The sequence below is a fragment of the Nothobranchius furzeri genome, chromosome 13 (genome assembly GCF_043380555.1).
Source record: "Nothobranchius furzeri strain GRZ-AD chromosome 13, NfurGRZ-RIMD1, whole genome shotgun sequence".
In the NCBI taxonomy this organism is placed as follows: domain Eukaryota; kingdom Metazoa; phylum Chordata; class Actinopteri; order Cyprinodontiformes; family Nothobranchiidae; genus Nothobranchius; species Nothobranchius furzeri.
Genome location: NC_091753.1, coordinates 41,688,627 through 41,704,512, shown reverse-complemented (window position 1 = coordinate 41,704,512; position 15,886 = coordinate 41,688,627). Strand labels below are relative to the sequence as shown.

The following is a 15,886-nucleotide window of genomic DNA, read 5'->3' as shown; positions in this document are numbered from 1 at the left end:
ATGTAACTTCACCATCGCTGATGTGCTCTATAGCAACACAAACTGAATGTTGGTATTTAAAAGGATATATCAGCTCTATTTGAAGTGGTTTTCTGTGTAAAAACAAAGAAGCACCACTTCACCGTTTGTAGACAGCTTCCTGAATGACTACTTTAGAGAAAGATCTTTTTGTTCTTTAGGACTGATGAACTAACGGGCTATTAAAGGATGCAGTCGACCCAAATGCAGCAGTCTTAAAATGACTCAAACCTCTAAACGTCCACAGCATTTCATGACAAAAATACCTGAAAATTATTTTACGTTGTTATTTCAGCAGAAATATTAAGCACGTCCCTCTGGACTTGACCCCTGAAAGAGCTACCTTCATCAGTCCTGAAGGGTATAAATCCTATCCCCCCCAAATGGCCACCTGTTAACCTATGAGTGAAATAGTAATCATTAATTCATTTTACACAGAACCACACATCAAAATTACCTCTCGTCCTGCTCAAAACAACCAACCATCCCAAAAACAAAACAAAACATGAAAAAAGAGCGTGCTGCCCTCAAAACTATGTACCAGCAAATCCCCATCTCTAGATGACTGCCCGGTCCATTCAGCACGAACTCTGTGACACCTGCTGTACTGCCTCGCCATCATGGCTGACTGTTCTGAAGCTGATTTAGTTCTGCTGAGAGATCATGGCCACTTGCATAATGCAGACAGTCCCCCGAAAACACGGCAAATACTGAATAAAAAAACTTTACTGAATGATTTGAGTTGATTTATGAGTAATTCAGTAATTATCCAGGCACCCGTCAGTAAAACTACGTTGAGAATAAATTCCTCTCTGGAAGTTCTGACAAAACCTAAAATAGTGTGTGATGTATAACGAAGCACTGCATGAGTGGTGGTATGAGTATGAGTGCTGTGGGTGGACAAAAGAGAGCAACTGTTTCAGTTTCTGATCATATTTTAATTGTTAATATATTAATTTTGTAGATTGTTAGGTACAACACATCTATTTTGCACACAGTCATGTAATCCAGAGAAGATCCTAAGCCTTGTTTTAAGTGGTTTAAAATGGAGATTTAAGCTGCATTTAAATATGGAAATGATTGCATAATGGTTTGTGAATTTTTTAATAATCTGACAATTTAATAAAAACATTTAATAAATGTAAAAACAGTATTTTTCGGCATGGCTTAGTTATACCCAGCAGTGATTAAGAGTTGTATAAATGGTTTAAGATCATGTTCATATATTCTAATAATTTCAGATTCAATCATTTCAACAACAAAAAATAGATCATAAAAGGAATGATGATGTCTGCAGCAGACTTTGCACATAATTGTGAACCATATGCTTTTTAAGTAGCACCAGTCTTCACACAAAACACGTTTCTGCTCCCTAAGTGCATGCAAATGATGGAAAACCACTTGTTCATGTGGAAATTAAAGCTGCAAAAATGTGACACAAAGCCACTAAATGTGCAAAATTTAAGACTCTGGTGGGAGATCCTCTGCAGCGCACATTCATCATGCATTTGCTAAATAGTGACCCCTGAAAAAAGCTGACAAATACGCACACACACACAAGTGGCAATAAGGTGCAGAACCTGTTTACTGGCAAGGTGCCATAAAAGCAATCCAGTTGGGCTTAATAAAGAAAGCATTTAGAGTGAAAGAGGAGAAAATAGTAAATGGCTGTATGCCTCTGTCCAGCTGACTCTCACTGGCCAGTCATGAAGCCTGTTTGTGTGGCTGCTAACTGCAAGCATGACTAAGCAGAAATGAACGGTTACAGTTAGAGGACCAACAGACTGCTTTGGCTCAAAGTAGGAAAAATGAATATGTAAAAATGACATTTTAACAAAGACCCACTGTATTTTCTCCAGGTGTGAGAACAACACACCCACTCTTGTTCCACCAACAACAAAAAAGAAAACTGATCTGAACAAATATGATAAATAAGTGTGTGAAGGACAGTGAGCTAAGAAATGAACTCCAACTTAAAGATTTATCATGTAGATGAAGAATGGGCTTTAGCCATGCCTGGATAATTTACTGTTGAAGCTGAGAACTTTGACTGTATTTATGCAAAAATGTGAAGGAACCGATTTAACCCACGTCTGACTCTTTGGATGCATTGTCAAGTAAAAATGGACTTTGTAGAGTAAGACAACATTTTCACCTGACTGGTTTGTGTTGAAATAAATAACACTGAAAGTACTATGCAAAAAAAAAAAATAAATAAAAAAAAAAAATCCATATAAAAAAAAAATCAATCACTTGCCTGGTCAGCTGAAAGTTTAGGAAAACATCTCACCAGCTTGTGAACATTCACATCACTGTAAGCTTGAGTTCAAAGGAATAGTTTGTTCTTACAGCCAGAATACTTTTACAATATGCGCGGACAACCACAGCGCAACCTTTTCTTTCATTTGAACTTTGTTGGGTGTAGATATTTCACAATCATGTCCGTGCTGGACATCAGGTTTTGAGCATCATGCAGACTGAGACATAAGTGGACATTATTATTTCTTTGTGCACAAGATACAGAAAAGGCCTTTCTGTTTTCTCTCGCTACGGATTCGCATTTCTTTGTGTTCTGCTCCGTTACAAAAACACATCTGAGAAAGGAAACTACTACCTCACTGGGAAACACTTGAACACCAACTATAGTATTATAAATAAAACACGTGTGTCAGTTCACACAGAAAGGCACGGGATTCACAGAAAGAAACAAAGAGCTCTGAGGCTTCCTTGAACAGATCTGAGAAGCTGCTTACACAGAAGGGTTACATGACACATCCCTGTGTGAGATACTATCAAGAGACTAAAAACCAGCCTTACACAAAAAGGCGCAAAATGATAAATGACCCGCACTTGTATAGTGCCTCTCGGAGTAAGTACTCCAAAGCGCTTTACACTATAGTGTATCATTCATCCATTCACACACACATTCACACACTGGTGGTGATGAGCTACGATGTAGCCACAGCTGCCCTGCGCACTGACAGAGGCAAGGCTGCCAAGCGCAGGCGCCGCCGGTCCCTCTGACCACCACCAGCAGGCAAGGTGGGTTAAATGTCTTGCCCAAGGACAGCAGAATTCTCTGTCCGGAGCCGGGATAGAACCTTCAACCTTCCGATTACTGGACAACCCGCTCAACCTGTTGAGATACTGCTACCCCAAAAATATACTTTAACAGCACTCATCCAAAAATACACATTTTGTCCAAGGGTGTCTATATCCACAGTTTAACAAAAAAACTGAGTTGTTAAACGCTGAAGTTTGATGATTTTAATTTATCGTCACATGAGACAGATTCTGTTTATTGTGTTTTATTAATTTTTTTTATTAGAGACAGAAAATCTTCTTAGGAATTACATTTGTATTTATATGTTGAGGAATCAAGTTTTGAACAGCTAAACATGAAATGACCAGCCAAGCTGGAGTTTATTCCTCAGAAAGCTCACTTGAACTGCGTCTGCAGTGAGGTAGATTGCAACATAGAAAGACGGCTCAATTTTAGTAAATTAAATAACTAATTCAAGGGAAAAAAGCTTTAAAAAGTTAACAAATGCAATAATTTCAAGCTAAAAATAATTTTATTAAACCATGATTATATTTTAAAACGCTCTAGTCTGCTTCAGCCGCTATAGTTGTTTACTTTTTCTCGCCACCAACCCAGTGCCAGTTTTAAGCCAGAGAAAATGTGTGTTTAGACTAGAGGTATCAAAGAAACCAACAAGCAACTAAACAGATCTGATTTAATGAAGCATTTAGTCTTTTTTATTTTTTTTAAGGAAATACTAATAAAAACACTGACCTTGCACATTACAAAGAAGTCAGACTAGCACTGGAATTACTCATCAGTCATCTTCCTGTTTTTGTTTTAATACAGTAAGTGGCGCAGTGGATGTCCAGTCTACCACATAGAGCTGCATTCACAATCACTGCCTGCTTATCTGTTTATAAACAGTCTTAATATCACCAGCTGGTGTTTATAAATCCTGCTTAAAATGGTTCGGAAGAATTCTGTTTGCAAAATTGTTTATAAATTCAAATTAGAGTTCATAAATGGCTGTTGGCATTTTTAAGTGGTGACGATTCTTTAAAAAGAAGATTATCAATAACTAGACTGATATTAAGGTATCGGTTTGTGGGGATAACAAAACAAACACGTTGACTAGAGAGAGGCCTCAATACCAATACCAGGATCAGGTATTGGTGCTTCTGAATCATGGTGCATTCAGTAGAAATTCTCATATTTTACTTATTAGTTCAGAGGACTCAATTAAAAATGGAAAATAAAACATATTAGTAATACATTAAAACATACAATAATAAACAGGTAATATCTCAATTTTATTTATGTAATTAATGAAGTTAATTTATTTTGGTTAAAACACATTAACATCTAAGGAACTTATCTTTTGTTCCACATATTACACTGTTGATCGTGGGGTAAAGTTAGTTGAAACACAATCAGAGAGCCTCGCTCGCTGGCGGGGAAGGAGCCGAGCTTGTGGCAGAGGTTGAGCGGTACCGGCTAGATATAGTCGGACTCACCTCAACACATTGCATTGGCTCTGGAACCCGAGACCTGGAGAGGGGTTGGACACTCTACTTTGCTGGAGTTGCTCCGGGTGAGAGGCGGAGGGCTGGGGTTGGCTTTTTGTTAGCTCCGAGACTCTCTGCCTGTGTGTTGGGGTTTACCCCGGGGGACAAGAGGGTAGCTTCCTTGCGCCTTCGGGCCGGGGAACGGGTCCTGACTGTTGTTTGTGCTTATGGGCCAAATATCAGTTCAGAGTACCCACCCTTTTTGGAGTCCCTGGGACGAGTGCTAGATAGTGCTCCATCAGGGGACTCCATTGTCCTGCTGGGGGACTTCAATGCTCACGTGGGCAATGACAGCTTGACCTGGAGGGGTGTGATTGGGAGGAACGGCCCACCTAATCTGAACTCGAGCGGTGTTTTGTTATTGGACTTCTGTGCAAGCCGCAGTTTGGCCATAACGAACACCATGTTCGAACATAAGGATGCCCACCGGTACACTTGGTACCAGGGCAGCCTAGGTCACAGGTCGATGATAGATTTTGTAGTCGTATCATCTGACCTGCGGCCGTATGTTTTGGACACCCGAGTGAAGAGAGGGGCGGAGCTGTCAACTGATCACCACCTGGTGGTGAGTTGGATCAGATGGCAAGGGAACATGCCGCGTAGACCTGGCAGACCCAAACGCATAGTGAGGGTCTGCTGGGAACGCCTGGCAGAAGAACCTGTCAAGACGGTCTTCAACTCCCACCTCCGGCAGAGCTTTGACCACGTCCCGAGAGCAGTGGGGGACATTGAGTCCGAGTGGGCCTTGTTCCACTCTGCGATTGTCGAGGCGGCTGTTGCTAGCTGTGGCCGTAAGGTGGCCGGTGCCAGTCGTGGTGGCAACCCCCGTACCCGCTGGTGGACACCAGAGGTTCGGGGAGCCGTCAGGCTGAAGAAGGAGGCCTACAGGGCGTGGCTGGTCTGTGGGTCTCCGGAGGCAGCAGACAGGTACCGGATAGCCAAGCGGGGTGCAGCAGTGGCAGTTGCCGAGGCAAAATCTCGGGCGTGGGAGGAGTTTGGTGAGGCCATGGAGAAAGACTATCGATCGGCTCCAAAGAGGTTCTGGCAAACTGTCCGGCGCCTCAGGAGAGGAAGGCAGCAACTCGCTCACACTGTTTACAGTGGGGATGGGGAGCTGCTGACGTCAACTGAGGCTATAGTCGGACGGTGGAAGGAATACTTTGAGGAGCTCCTCAATCCCACCAATGCGCATTCCGAGGAGGAACCAGAGCTGGGAGGCCTGGGGATGGAATGTCCGATCTCGGGGGCAGAAGTTGCTGAGGTAGTCAAACAACTACACAGCGGCGGAGCCCCGGGGGCGGATGAGGTTCGTCCTGGGTATCTCAAGGCTATGGATGTTGTAGGGCTGTCATGGTTGACACGTCTCTACAACATTGCGTGGTCATCGGGGGCAGTTCCTAGGGAGTGGCAGACCGGGGTGGTGGTCCCCATCTTTAAGAAGGGTGACCTGAGGGTGTGTTCCAACTATAGGGGGATCACACTCCTCAGCCTCCCTGGAAAGGTCTACGCCAAGGTACTGGAGAGGAGGGTCCGATCGATAGTTGAATCTCAGATAGAGGAGGAGCAATGTGGTTTTCGTCCTGGCCGTGGAACTGTGGACCAGCTCTATACCCTTGCAAGGGTGATGGAGGGGGCATGGGAGTTTGCCCAACCAATCCACATGTGTTTTGTGGATTTGGAGAAGGCTTATGACCGTGTCCCCAGGGGCACCCTGTGGGGGACACTCCAGGAGTATGGGGTGGGTGGCTTTCTGTTAAGGGCCATTCAGTCCCTTTACCAGAGGAGCGTGAGTTTGGTCCGCATAGCCGGTAGTAAGTCGGACCTGTTCCCAGTGAGGGTTGGACTCCGCCAGGGCTGCCCTTTGTCAGCGGTTCTGTTCATCACTTTTATGGACAGAATTTCTAGACGCAGCCGTGGTGTGGAGTGTGTCGAGTTTGGTGGCAGGAGAATCTCGTCTCTGCTTTTTGCGGATGATGTGGTCCTCCTAGCTTCATCCAGCTCTGACCTTCAGCTCTCGCTGGGTAGGTTCGCGGCCGAATGTGAAGCGGCTGGGATGAGGATCAGCACCTCCAAATCTGAGACCATGGTTCTCGACCGGAAAAGGGTGGCTTGCCACCTCCGGGTCGGGGGAGAGGTCCTACCTCAAGTGGAGGAGTTTAAGTATCTCGGGGTCTTGTTCACGAGTGAGGGTAGGAGGGATCGGGAGATCGACAGGCGGATTGGTTCGGCGTCTGCAGTGATGCGGACGCTGAGCCGATCTGTCGTGGGGAAGAGGGAGCTGAGCCAGAAAGCCAGGCTCTCGATTTACCGGTCGATCTACGTCCCAATCCTCACCTATGGTCATGAGCTTTGGGTAATGACCGAAAGAACGAGATCGCGGATACAAGCGGCCGAAATGAGTTTCCTCCGTAGGGTGGCCGGGCTCAGCCTTAGAGATAGGGTGAGGAGCTCGGACATTCGGGAGGGACTCGGAGTAGAACCGCTGCTCCTCCGGATCGAAAGGAGCCAGTTGAGGTGGTTTGGGCATCTGGTCAGGATGCCTCCTGGACGCCTCCCCGGGGAGGTGTTTCGGGCATGTCCTGCCGGCAGAAGGCCCCCGGGTCGACCCAGGACACGTTGGAGAGGTTACATCTCCAATCTGGTCCGGGAACGCCTTGGGGTCCTGCCGGAGGAGCTGGTGGACAAGGCCGGGGAGAGGACGGCCTGGAGCTCCCTAGTTGGGATGCTGCCCCCGCGACCCGGACCCGGATAAGCGGAGGAAGACGAGACGAGACAATCAGAGAGCCATGTGAATAAATGTACCTTTCTGCAGGCTTTTTGTGTGTTATTTGTGCAAATCTGCGATATTTTTTATAGACTAAAGTTTGTGTTTCTTTTTTTAATACTGATGGCATTTTTGAGCATTGTGAGGCACTTCAAGACATTGTGCCCACAATAAATGTTTGTTAAAACCAAAGAACGATGTTAAGCCATGATTAAATTCGATAGGAGTAACACATGGCCTGTAGGACAGTGTTTACAGTTCAAATTGGATGAAAAGGAGAATAAACAGATTATTTATTTTATAGTAAAAAGGCTAAATGAGCTTTGGAATAACCAGATCTTTGCTGTTCTTTACTTGACTTCTTTTTATTTAAAGCTTTTAATGATCCAGCCTCAGCACTAGCCTCAGTCTAACACTGAAGCCACTATGGTGGAAAAACCCAGTGTGTGTGTGTAAACTGACCCTTACCTGTATTTGTTTGAGCACTTTGGGTATAGTCTTACAGTTGAGTTTCTGACAGGCCTGTTTATAGGAAGAGAGGATCTCCTCCACGGTCACATTATGAGCTGCAAAACAAAAAATGAATATCAAAAGGTTAGCGCTGCTTCATTTCAGGCTCTTTATAAGAAGTAGACAATTGAAATGAATCAAACCACAAGATGAAAAAAAAATCCAGTCCAAATCCTTTATAATTACTATTATCTTAAGTTCTATAACTTTCTATTCCTTTATAGAATAATAAAGTAACAGATAAATAAAAATAAATTATTTAGAAACGGTTCTTGTACAGTTCTGAAGTTAAAACATTTAAGTTTGGAAAGTGTGCACTGGTGAAATATGACCCTAAAATACATACAAAAGACAAACACGGTTGTGTGATAACTGCTTGCTCGCAGACACTCTTATCATTAGTTTATCTAACGGCTAGAGCTCACCAGTTTAATTATTGGTCACATGAACCAGTGAGGCCAGTAAAAATATGTGTTCTGATTTTCATCTCTTCCAAAGAATCATAAATCACAAATTAACCATCTGGAATGAATTTGTGAATGTACTGAACATCTATATTTATTTGCGGTATAGCTATGACACTATTTACTTGAGACAACAAGAATATTCATGCTTCACTGTTCCGCAGAAAGAGCGTTCTGCTGACAAACGATCAGAAAATGTAGTCCCTTAAGAAGTTCCCCTACTTAAAAGTCAGCAAAAAGGAAGCATTGTTCTTGGTCTTTGTGTGGGTTAGCTGCAGCTACCATCCCAGACTGTTGCAGGGGCTAACTCCAGTCAGATGACTGGGCAGCATTCAAAAACAACGTTCTGGTTGATAAACTCTGCTCAAGGATCAAGCAAGGGACCAAATCAGAAATGAAAATCAAAAAATATGCAGAAATAAATGAAAGAAAATAAATAACATTCAAACCAATAAGATGACATGCTTTGCCTGATATGGGCTTTTAAAGCATTACTGGACAAACACATAGGCTGTTATGTCTCTCTGTAAATGTACCTTTTGCTGCAGTCAGCATCTTGATTTTGCCAAGGTGAGAACTCGTCCCCACTTCACTGTTCAGTTACATTTAACGCTGCAATCATTCATCTCCCACAGTGGCTCTTATAGTAACTCTCATTCTTCAGTTAATCATCCACCACTAGTGTTGAAACTCACACTAGACACATACAGCATATGAAACTGCGATACGCAAATAAGATAAGCCTGCAAATGCATGTTGTACATTGTTTTCAGATCCAGACTAAATTGTCTCCCACAACAGAAAATGATTTGAACCCTGATCCTGCAACAAGCCCTGGTCTAAGATAGAGGTGGGAATCTTGAGGTTCCTCACAATTCAATGATTAAGCTGAAGTGTGATTGGACAAATTATTTGACCATCAACAATAGGCTGAGCCTTTCAACGGTCATTTTTACAAGAGCTGTTTATTTATTTTATTTGTTAATAGCTTAATGAGTAAGTTTGTTACCAGTTTATGCAGGTGCACAGATATTTTACATGTTATGCACAGAATACATTACAGAGGTAAGATAATGAATCAAGAAAATATTCCCAAACGAGTGTCTGAGCATTAGCTCACACTTTGTCACACATCTGGCGCATGTTGCTGTTGACAGCACGTTAAAGAGGCGCTCGGAGCACGTCCATGACAGGCCAGTGCACAAGAGCACAATGCCAAGTGTTTCCAGATCTGGAAAGTGGAAACCCTTCTATCTTTCAGAGTCTGGTAGACTTCTGGTAGTTTCATTTGGAGAAATGTTTCCTGATCTTAAAACTTTGGCTGAAGTAACACTTGTTATTCCAGTCTCAAGTGTGCCAGCGGAGGGTGGATTCATCCAGAACATTTAAACAGCCATGAGTCTGAGGCAAAAGTCCTGAACCTCATGACTATAGAGCTCCAGGAGTTGATGTCACTTCTCCCGGCATGCAACAGTTCAAATCAAAACGGCGCCATATTGGCAGGAAGAAGCCCGCAGCTGGACTATTTGTTATTGTCATAAAACTCAATCAAATCGGAAATATGGTAGATTCCTGTTGTGCCACAGGATGCAGAACAGACGCGGACGACATAAGGAATAAGCCATCTACAGGATTCCCCAAGATCTGGAACGCTGCAAACGTTGGATCATTGTAATAAAACGCGCTAGTGACCGGGCTAAAATGAAGCTGTGGGACCCAGAGTGTAAAGGTTTTCGCTTATGCAGCGACCACTTCCTATCACGTACTTAAACCAACGTTTCCTCAGTTGTGTATGGTATTTATTTTAAATGCTTTTATTACGATTCTTAGTGGGCTTCCTAAACTTATTTTGGCGTGGCTTTTTCCGTCTTATTACTCATAGTAACAAGTAAACGTCACGTAAAACGTTGCCTCGTGAGTTCTGCGTGCTGCCGTTTACGTGTTTTATGATCACAGCAATTAACCGGCTAAGCAGTATTTAATTTTTAAGCAATGGTTGATCAATTGTCAGATCACACATAAAAAGCACTTTGGATTGCTATTATCTGTCTCACCGAGACCGATCTCAGACAGATCCTGAGACGATCCTGCCTGACATATTTATTTTATTCATGGAAAAAAATCAGACTAGTGATTTCTCTTGATGTTCAGTTTACACATTCAAACAGCACAGCACTCTATTTAAACTCTATGTTATTTGTCCATCCATCCATCCATTTTCATCCGCTTATCCGGAGTCGGGTTGCGGGGGCAGTAGCGTCAAGAGGCCCAGCTCCTAAAGGGGGAATCCCAAGGGGTTCCCCGGCCAGGTCCGGTAAGAAGTCCGCTCCGACAGCTTCTGGCGTTTTTAAAAAGTATCCCAGGGGCACGGTAAGGGTCGGAGATGTTTAGTCTATTTAATTTCTGACTATATAAAACGATTTCTTCGGTTTTAAGAGTGAAGTAAACTCCGACGAAGTATAATCCAAGCCGATCCCGTTCATTTTGTTTACATTTGTTGCCTGCCAACATGGTGTCTACTCTCCGAGAGTCACGTGACGTCCGGAGCTCTATAGCCTCTTCAGCAAGCCCTCTTAGACAATAGACTATGCACAAGCAGGTGCACAGTTCAAGTTTACGTGGAGCAGAAGGCATTTGAGCTGCAGCGGGTGAAACACGCCTAATTGAAAAGTGCATTTAGTAGAAATGAAGTAAAAATGACATCCTGTGGAAAAATGTGGTTAATGCAACCACTTTAGACAAATATGGAGCTTTTGGTCAGCCGTCAAATTACAATTGTCTGCACTGCAGTATTAGTTCGCAGGAGACACGGAAACCCCACACTCACTGATAGTAAATAGTGGTTACCTCCTTCCTTTGTTTTGAAAGGAGAAAAATTCACACAGCAGCTGGATATGAAATATGTTTCAGTAGAACCTTCCTTCCAAAATGACTGAACACTAGACTCTTTTGGGATTTTCTTACTGTATATTCTCACTAGATTACATGTTGCACCTTTAGGTGAAACAGTTTAATTGCATTGTTTCTGTTACTGGGGTACTCTGTTCAGCTTGTTTGGACTAAATATTAATTAAAAATGAATGGAAATTAAATGGTACTATTGAATGTTTATTACTTTCACAATGAAAGTGATTGGGAAAATGGATCATGTGACCTCTGGCTGTGAGTAAATGCACCTTCCTTAGAGTGCATACAAACGCAGCAGTCATTAATTCCATTTCCTTGCATGTTGTAAGACGGTAATTAGGTTGTACACTTAATGAATACTTCTGCATAATGTGCTTTTTTGACTCAACGGATGTTAATTTGGACATTTGTGCCTTACTCAGAAAAAAAATCTGGCAAGCTTTGTGGATTTACCTTAAGTGTGACTCCAATGAGTGCAAAAGAGAGCAGTCTTTAAAATTTGTCAAGTACAGTCTGCGTTCCAGTGAACAAAGTGTTCCTTGGAAAAGTGTTATTGTGCAGAGTTGATGTGGAGCAAGTGTGTCTGTAAACATTTCCTGAGGGAAGGTGAGGTTTGAGGTGGAGAGTGTTCAGTCCTTACTATGGGGTATTTTCACACAGCTTATTAATTAGAGCAAGGGGAGGGACAAGAGAGGAAGATGGAAACAGCTTTAAAGAGTAATGAGGATCAGTATCTTGTAATTAGAAATAATCTATCACTGCTGTACTTGGGAAAGCTGTGTGAGGAGACTGGTGTTTAACCAGGGTCAAAAATAGACACACAATGTTAATGTGAAATAAAAAGTTGAAATGCAGAAATAAGGCAGAGGAATGAGCTTTAAGTAAACAAAGCCATTAAAGGCTGAGTTACAGCTGCTGCCTACATTTCTGCTAGCTCCATCCTTGTTTTATTGCACTCTCCCCAAAGCTGCAGCAACATGCATGAAGGGAGTGGCGATGAGGAGGCAAATGGGAGGAGAGAAGAGGCCAAAACAGACTGCTCCAAACCACATCTGTAAGAATCAGGTTAAACAACTAATAATATACAGAATATGGTGGCTCCAAGGGCAAAACACAGAAAAAAAAACAACCAACCACCACAGGAAATGTGCTTCGTCTGTGAACCACAGGCATTAAGCTAAAGCATAAACATCACAGGAAACAGCAAAAAATCTAATGCACCATCGGGAAATGTGAACGGGGAAACATGTAAAAGATAAAGGCCACTGAGGCTTCAGCATGTAGAAAATTGTGCCCTTATTTCAGTTATCCAAAGAATAAATGTGCTGCAGGACAAACTCAAAGCAGTTATCCTTTCTGCCCTTTTTCTATTAAGTTTTCAGAAGTTTAAGGAGACAGTAGCAATTTTGGACTCAAATATGTGAGGATTAGTGGCTCTTGGAAGGGGGTAGCAGCACACAACACATAACGGAGTCAGTAGACTGCCTGCAAACCAGCAGGACTCTTACTGTCTGAAATTCCTCAGTTTCCTTCCTGAGTTATTGTTTTTTATTCTACTTGGCATTATTGAAAAGTTCCACACATGACGAATTAAAGACGAGATGGTCATATTTCTGCTGAAGCGGGGTCAGGAGGGACGGGATATATCTGCCCTGACACATAAAATTTGCTTAACAACACAGCCAGCCTCTCCATTATTGTTGCTGGCTACCATCTTCAGCATCTTGTGTGCTGCTGTCTGAGCTGAGGCCAGAGGAAGAACTGTACATACTCAGAGTCATGACTTAGGAGTTTGTCAAAAAGAAACCAAGGCCATCAAACATGACAATAGACAAATTTACAGGGTCACCTATTTTTCATGGAAAATCTGTTTTCCCGTGATTCTAAGACAGAAAATGGTGACATAAGCTCCTCAGTGGCTGCGGTAATGCATCATAACATGGTGCTTGACTTCTGTATTTGATTTTAATTCATGTTTGTTAGCTTACTGTAGCAAAAGTAGCTATTCTTAGATCTGCTGCACCTGTTTTTAACAGTACATAACCAGCTGGGTCAGTATCCCAGGGCGAGGAAAAACTGCAGGCGTACCACTCACAAATTTTAAATCAATTACTCAGCCTGAAGAACAGGCAGACCTGCAACAAGTAAAAGCACACATATCTGGGGAAAAGAGCGTTGCCAGCAGTGTGATCAACAAAATGTTCTTTTAACCTCACACCTTCACTGTCTTTGAGCTGCAACCTATTAAGGAAGAACAAAAGACTCACAGAGTGGCAATGCACCTGATGATCATAAACAACCTGATAAATTATTAGTATTAATTTTTTTCTATTGGTTCAGCTGGATTCAGAGAGCTGCAGCATTTCCCCGAACATGCTGCACACCTTTCCCAGGGCATTGGTTACTCATAAAGAGCTTTTATAAGCAGAATTTGGAAAAGAAAAATCAAATGCCTCCTTTTTTATTCACAACATTCCTTTTCTGTCCAGTACAATAAATGACATATTTTAGCACTGATTGAACCATAATAATAATAATAATAATAATAATGATGATAATAATAATAATACATTTTATTTCAAGCACATTTCAAGACTCTCAAGGTCACTTTACAAGTGCAGGTACATACAAGAAAAAAAAACCACCATTACAAATAAATACATAAAATAATCTAATTAAAACATGAGTTAAGACTAGATAAAAATGTAGGAATGGAGGATTTCGGTTGCTAGGCTAGAGAAGGATAGAAGAAGGAGTATAGTTATGGTGGATAAGCCAAGCGGAATATATGAGTTTTGAGTTGGGAGTTAAAGGTTGAGAATGAGTTGATATTGCGGATGTCAGACGGGAGAATGTTCCAGAGTTTAGGGGCTGAGTAACTGAACGCTCTGGCTCCAGTGTTACTGAGGTGAATACGGGGAACAGATAAGGAAACAGAGGATGTTGAATGAAGCAAGCGAGTGGGAGTGATGGCATGGATGAGATTAGAAATATATGGAGAAGCGAGACTGTGGATGGCTTTGAAAGTGTACAGAATAATTTTAAAGTCAATTCAGTATTTAACAAGGAGCCAGTGAAGATGGTGCAAAGCAGGAGAAATGTGATCGTAGATGGAGGTCTTGGTGATTATACGGGCGGCGGAATTCTGGACCCGCTGAAGTTTAGTGAGTGACTTTAGTGGAGACCGGAGAGGAGGGCATTACAGTAGTCGATGCGGCTGGTGACAAGACTGTGAATCAAAATAGCAGCAGAGTGTTGGCTGAGGGAGGGGCGGAGTCGATTAATATTGAGGAGATGGAAGTAAGCAGTTTTTGTAATATTGTTGATGTGAGGTATGAATGATAAGGTGTGATCCAAAATGACACCCAAGCTCTTGGCTTTAATGGTAGGGGAAAGTGTAGTGTTATCGAAGCTAAGTGAGAATGAACTGATCTTGGAGAGGGAAGGCTTGGTGCCGGTGAGGAGGATTTCTGACTTGTCACTGTTAAGCTGAAGGAAGCTGGAAGAGAAAAAGGATTTAACTTCAGAGAGACAACTGAGAAGAGAGGATACAGGGAGCGGAGTGTTGGGTTTGGTAGAGAAGTAGAGCTGGGTGTCGTCGGCATAGCAGTGGAAATTGATGTTAAATTTATGGAAGATATTGCTGAGTGGAAGTAAGTAAAATATGAAGAGAAGGGGGCCTAAGACTGAGCATTGAGGAACACCAGATGTGACAAGGGGAGGGGTTAGAGCGGAAGGTGCGTAGTTGGACAAATTGAGTGCGATCTGTTAGATATGATTTGAACCAGGTTAGGGGAGTTTTGGAAATGCCGATTGCAGAGAGCCTATGGAGTAAGACTGGATGAGGAATGGTGTCAAATGCTGCGCTAAGATCAAGTAGGATGAGAATTGAGGTTTGGCCAGAATCAGCAGCTAGGAGATTGTTAGTGATTTTTATCAAAGCTGTCTCAGTGCTATGGTGAGGGCGAAAACCGGACTGGAAGATTCAAACACATAATTTCAGGATAAATGAGAATGAAGTTGGTTGGTGACAACTTTCTCAAGAATTTTGGAAATGAATGGTAGGTTGGAGATGGGGCGGAGGTTAATGAAATTGTTAGGATCTGAACCAGGCTTTTTGAGAAATGGAGTGACAGCTGCGATTTTAAAGGCTGGAGGTACGATTGCGGTCTGGAGGGAGGCGTGGATGATGGAGCAGATCAAGGGTAGCAAGGATGGGAGGCAAGATTTAACCAGGATGGATGGGAGTGGGTCGAGCTGACAGGTGGAAGGCTTGGATTTGCAAATTAGGTCTGAGACAGGGGAGGAGTCAGGTACTGGAAAACAGGAAAATGATTCAGTGAAGGTCAGATCATCAGAGGGAAGTGAATGAGGTTGGTTAGATGAAGACTCTGGTGAATTTTGTATATTTTATGGTTAAAGACGGAAAGAATGCTGTTGCAGGTGTCAGTAGAATAAAGTGTGTGGGCGACTGAAAGATTTTTGTGGAGGAGAGATAAGAGTTTTAGAATTTTCACTGTTGCAGTAGATGAGACCGGAGTAGTAAGCTGACGCTCCAGCTGCCGGCCTTCAGCTTTCAAAGTCCTAAGATCAGGGGTGAACCAGGGGGCAGAGGTAGAGAAACTGACAGAAC

At 42.8% G+C, this 15,886-nt stretch overlaps 1 protein-coding gene across 1 annotated transcript in view; it reads right to left on the bottom strand.

Annotated features, from left to right (window-relative positions):
* Positions 1 to 15,886, bottom strand: part of ppp1r37 (protein phosphatase 1, regulatory subunit 37) — a 52,904-nt gene that overhangs the window by 14,506 nt on the left and 22,512 nt on the right. Inside the window, exon 2 of the mRNA XM_015951452.3 lies at positions 7,841 to 7,938. Within this exon, the coding sequence (XP_015806938.1) occupies positions 7,841 to 7,938 (98 nt within the window). The remainder of the gene's footprint in view (positions 1 to 7,840; positions 7,939 to 15,886) is intronic.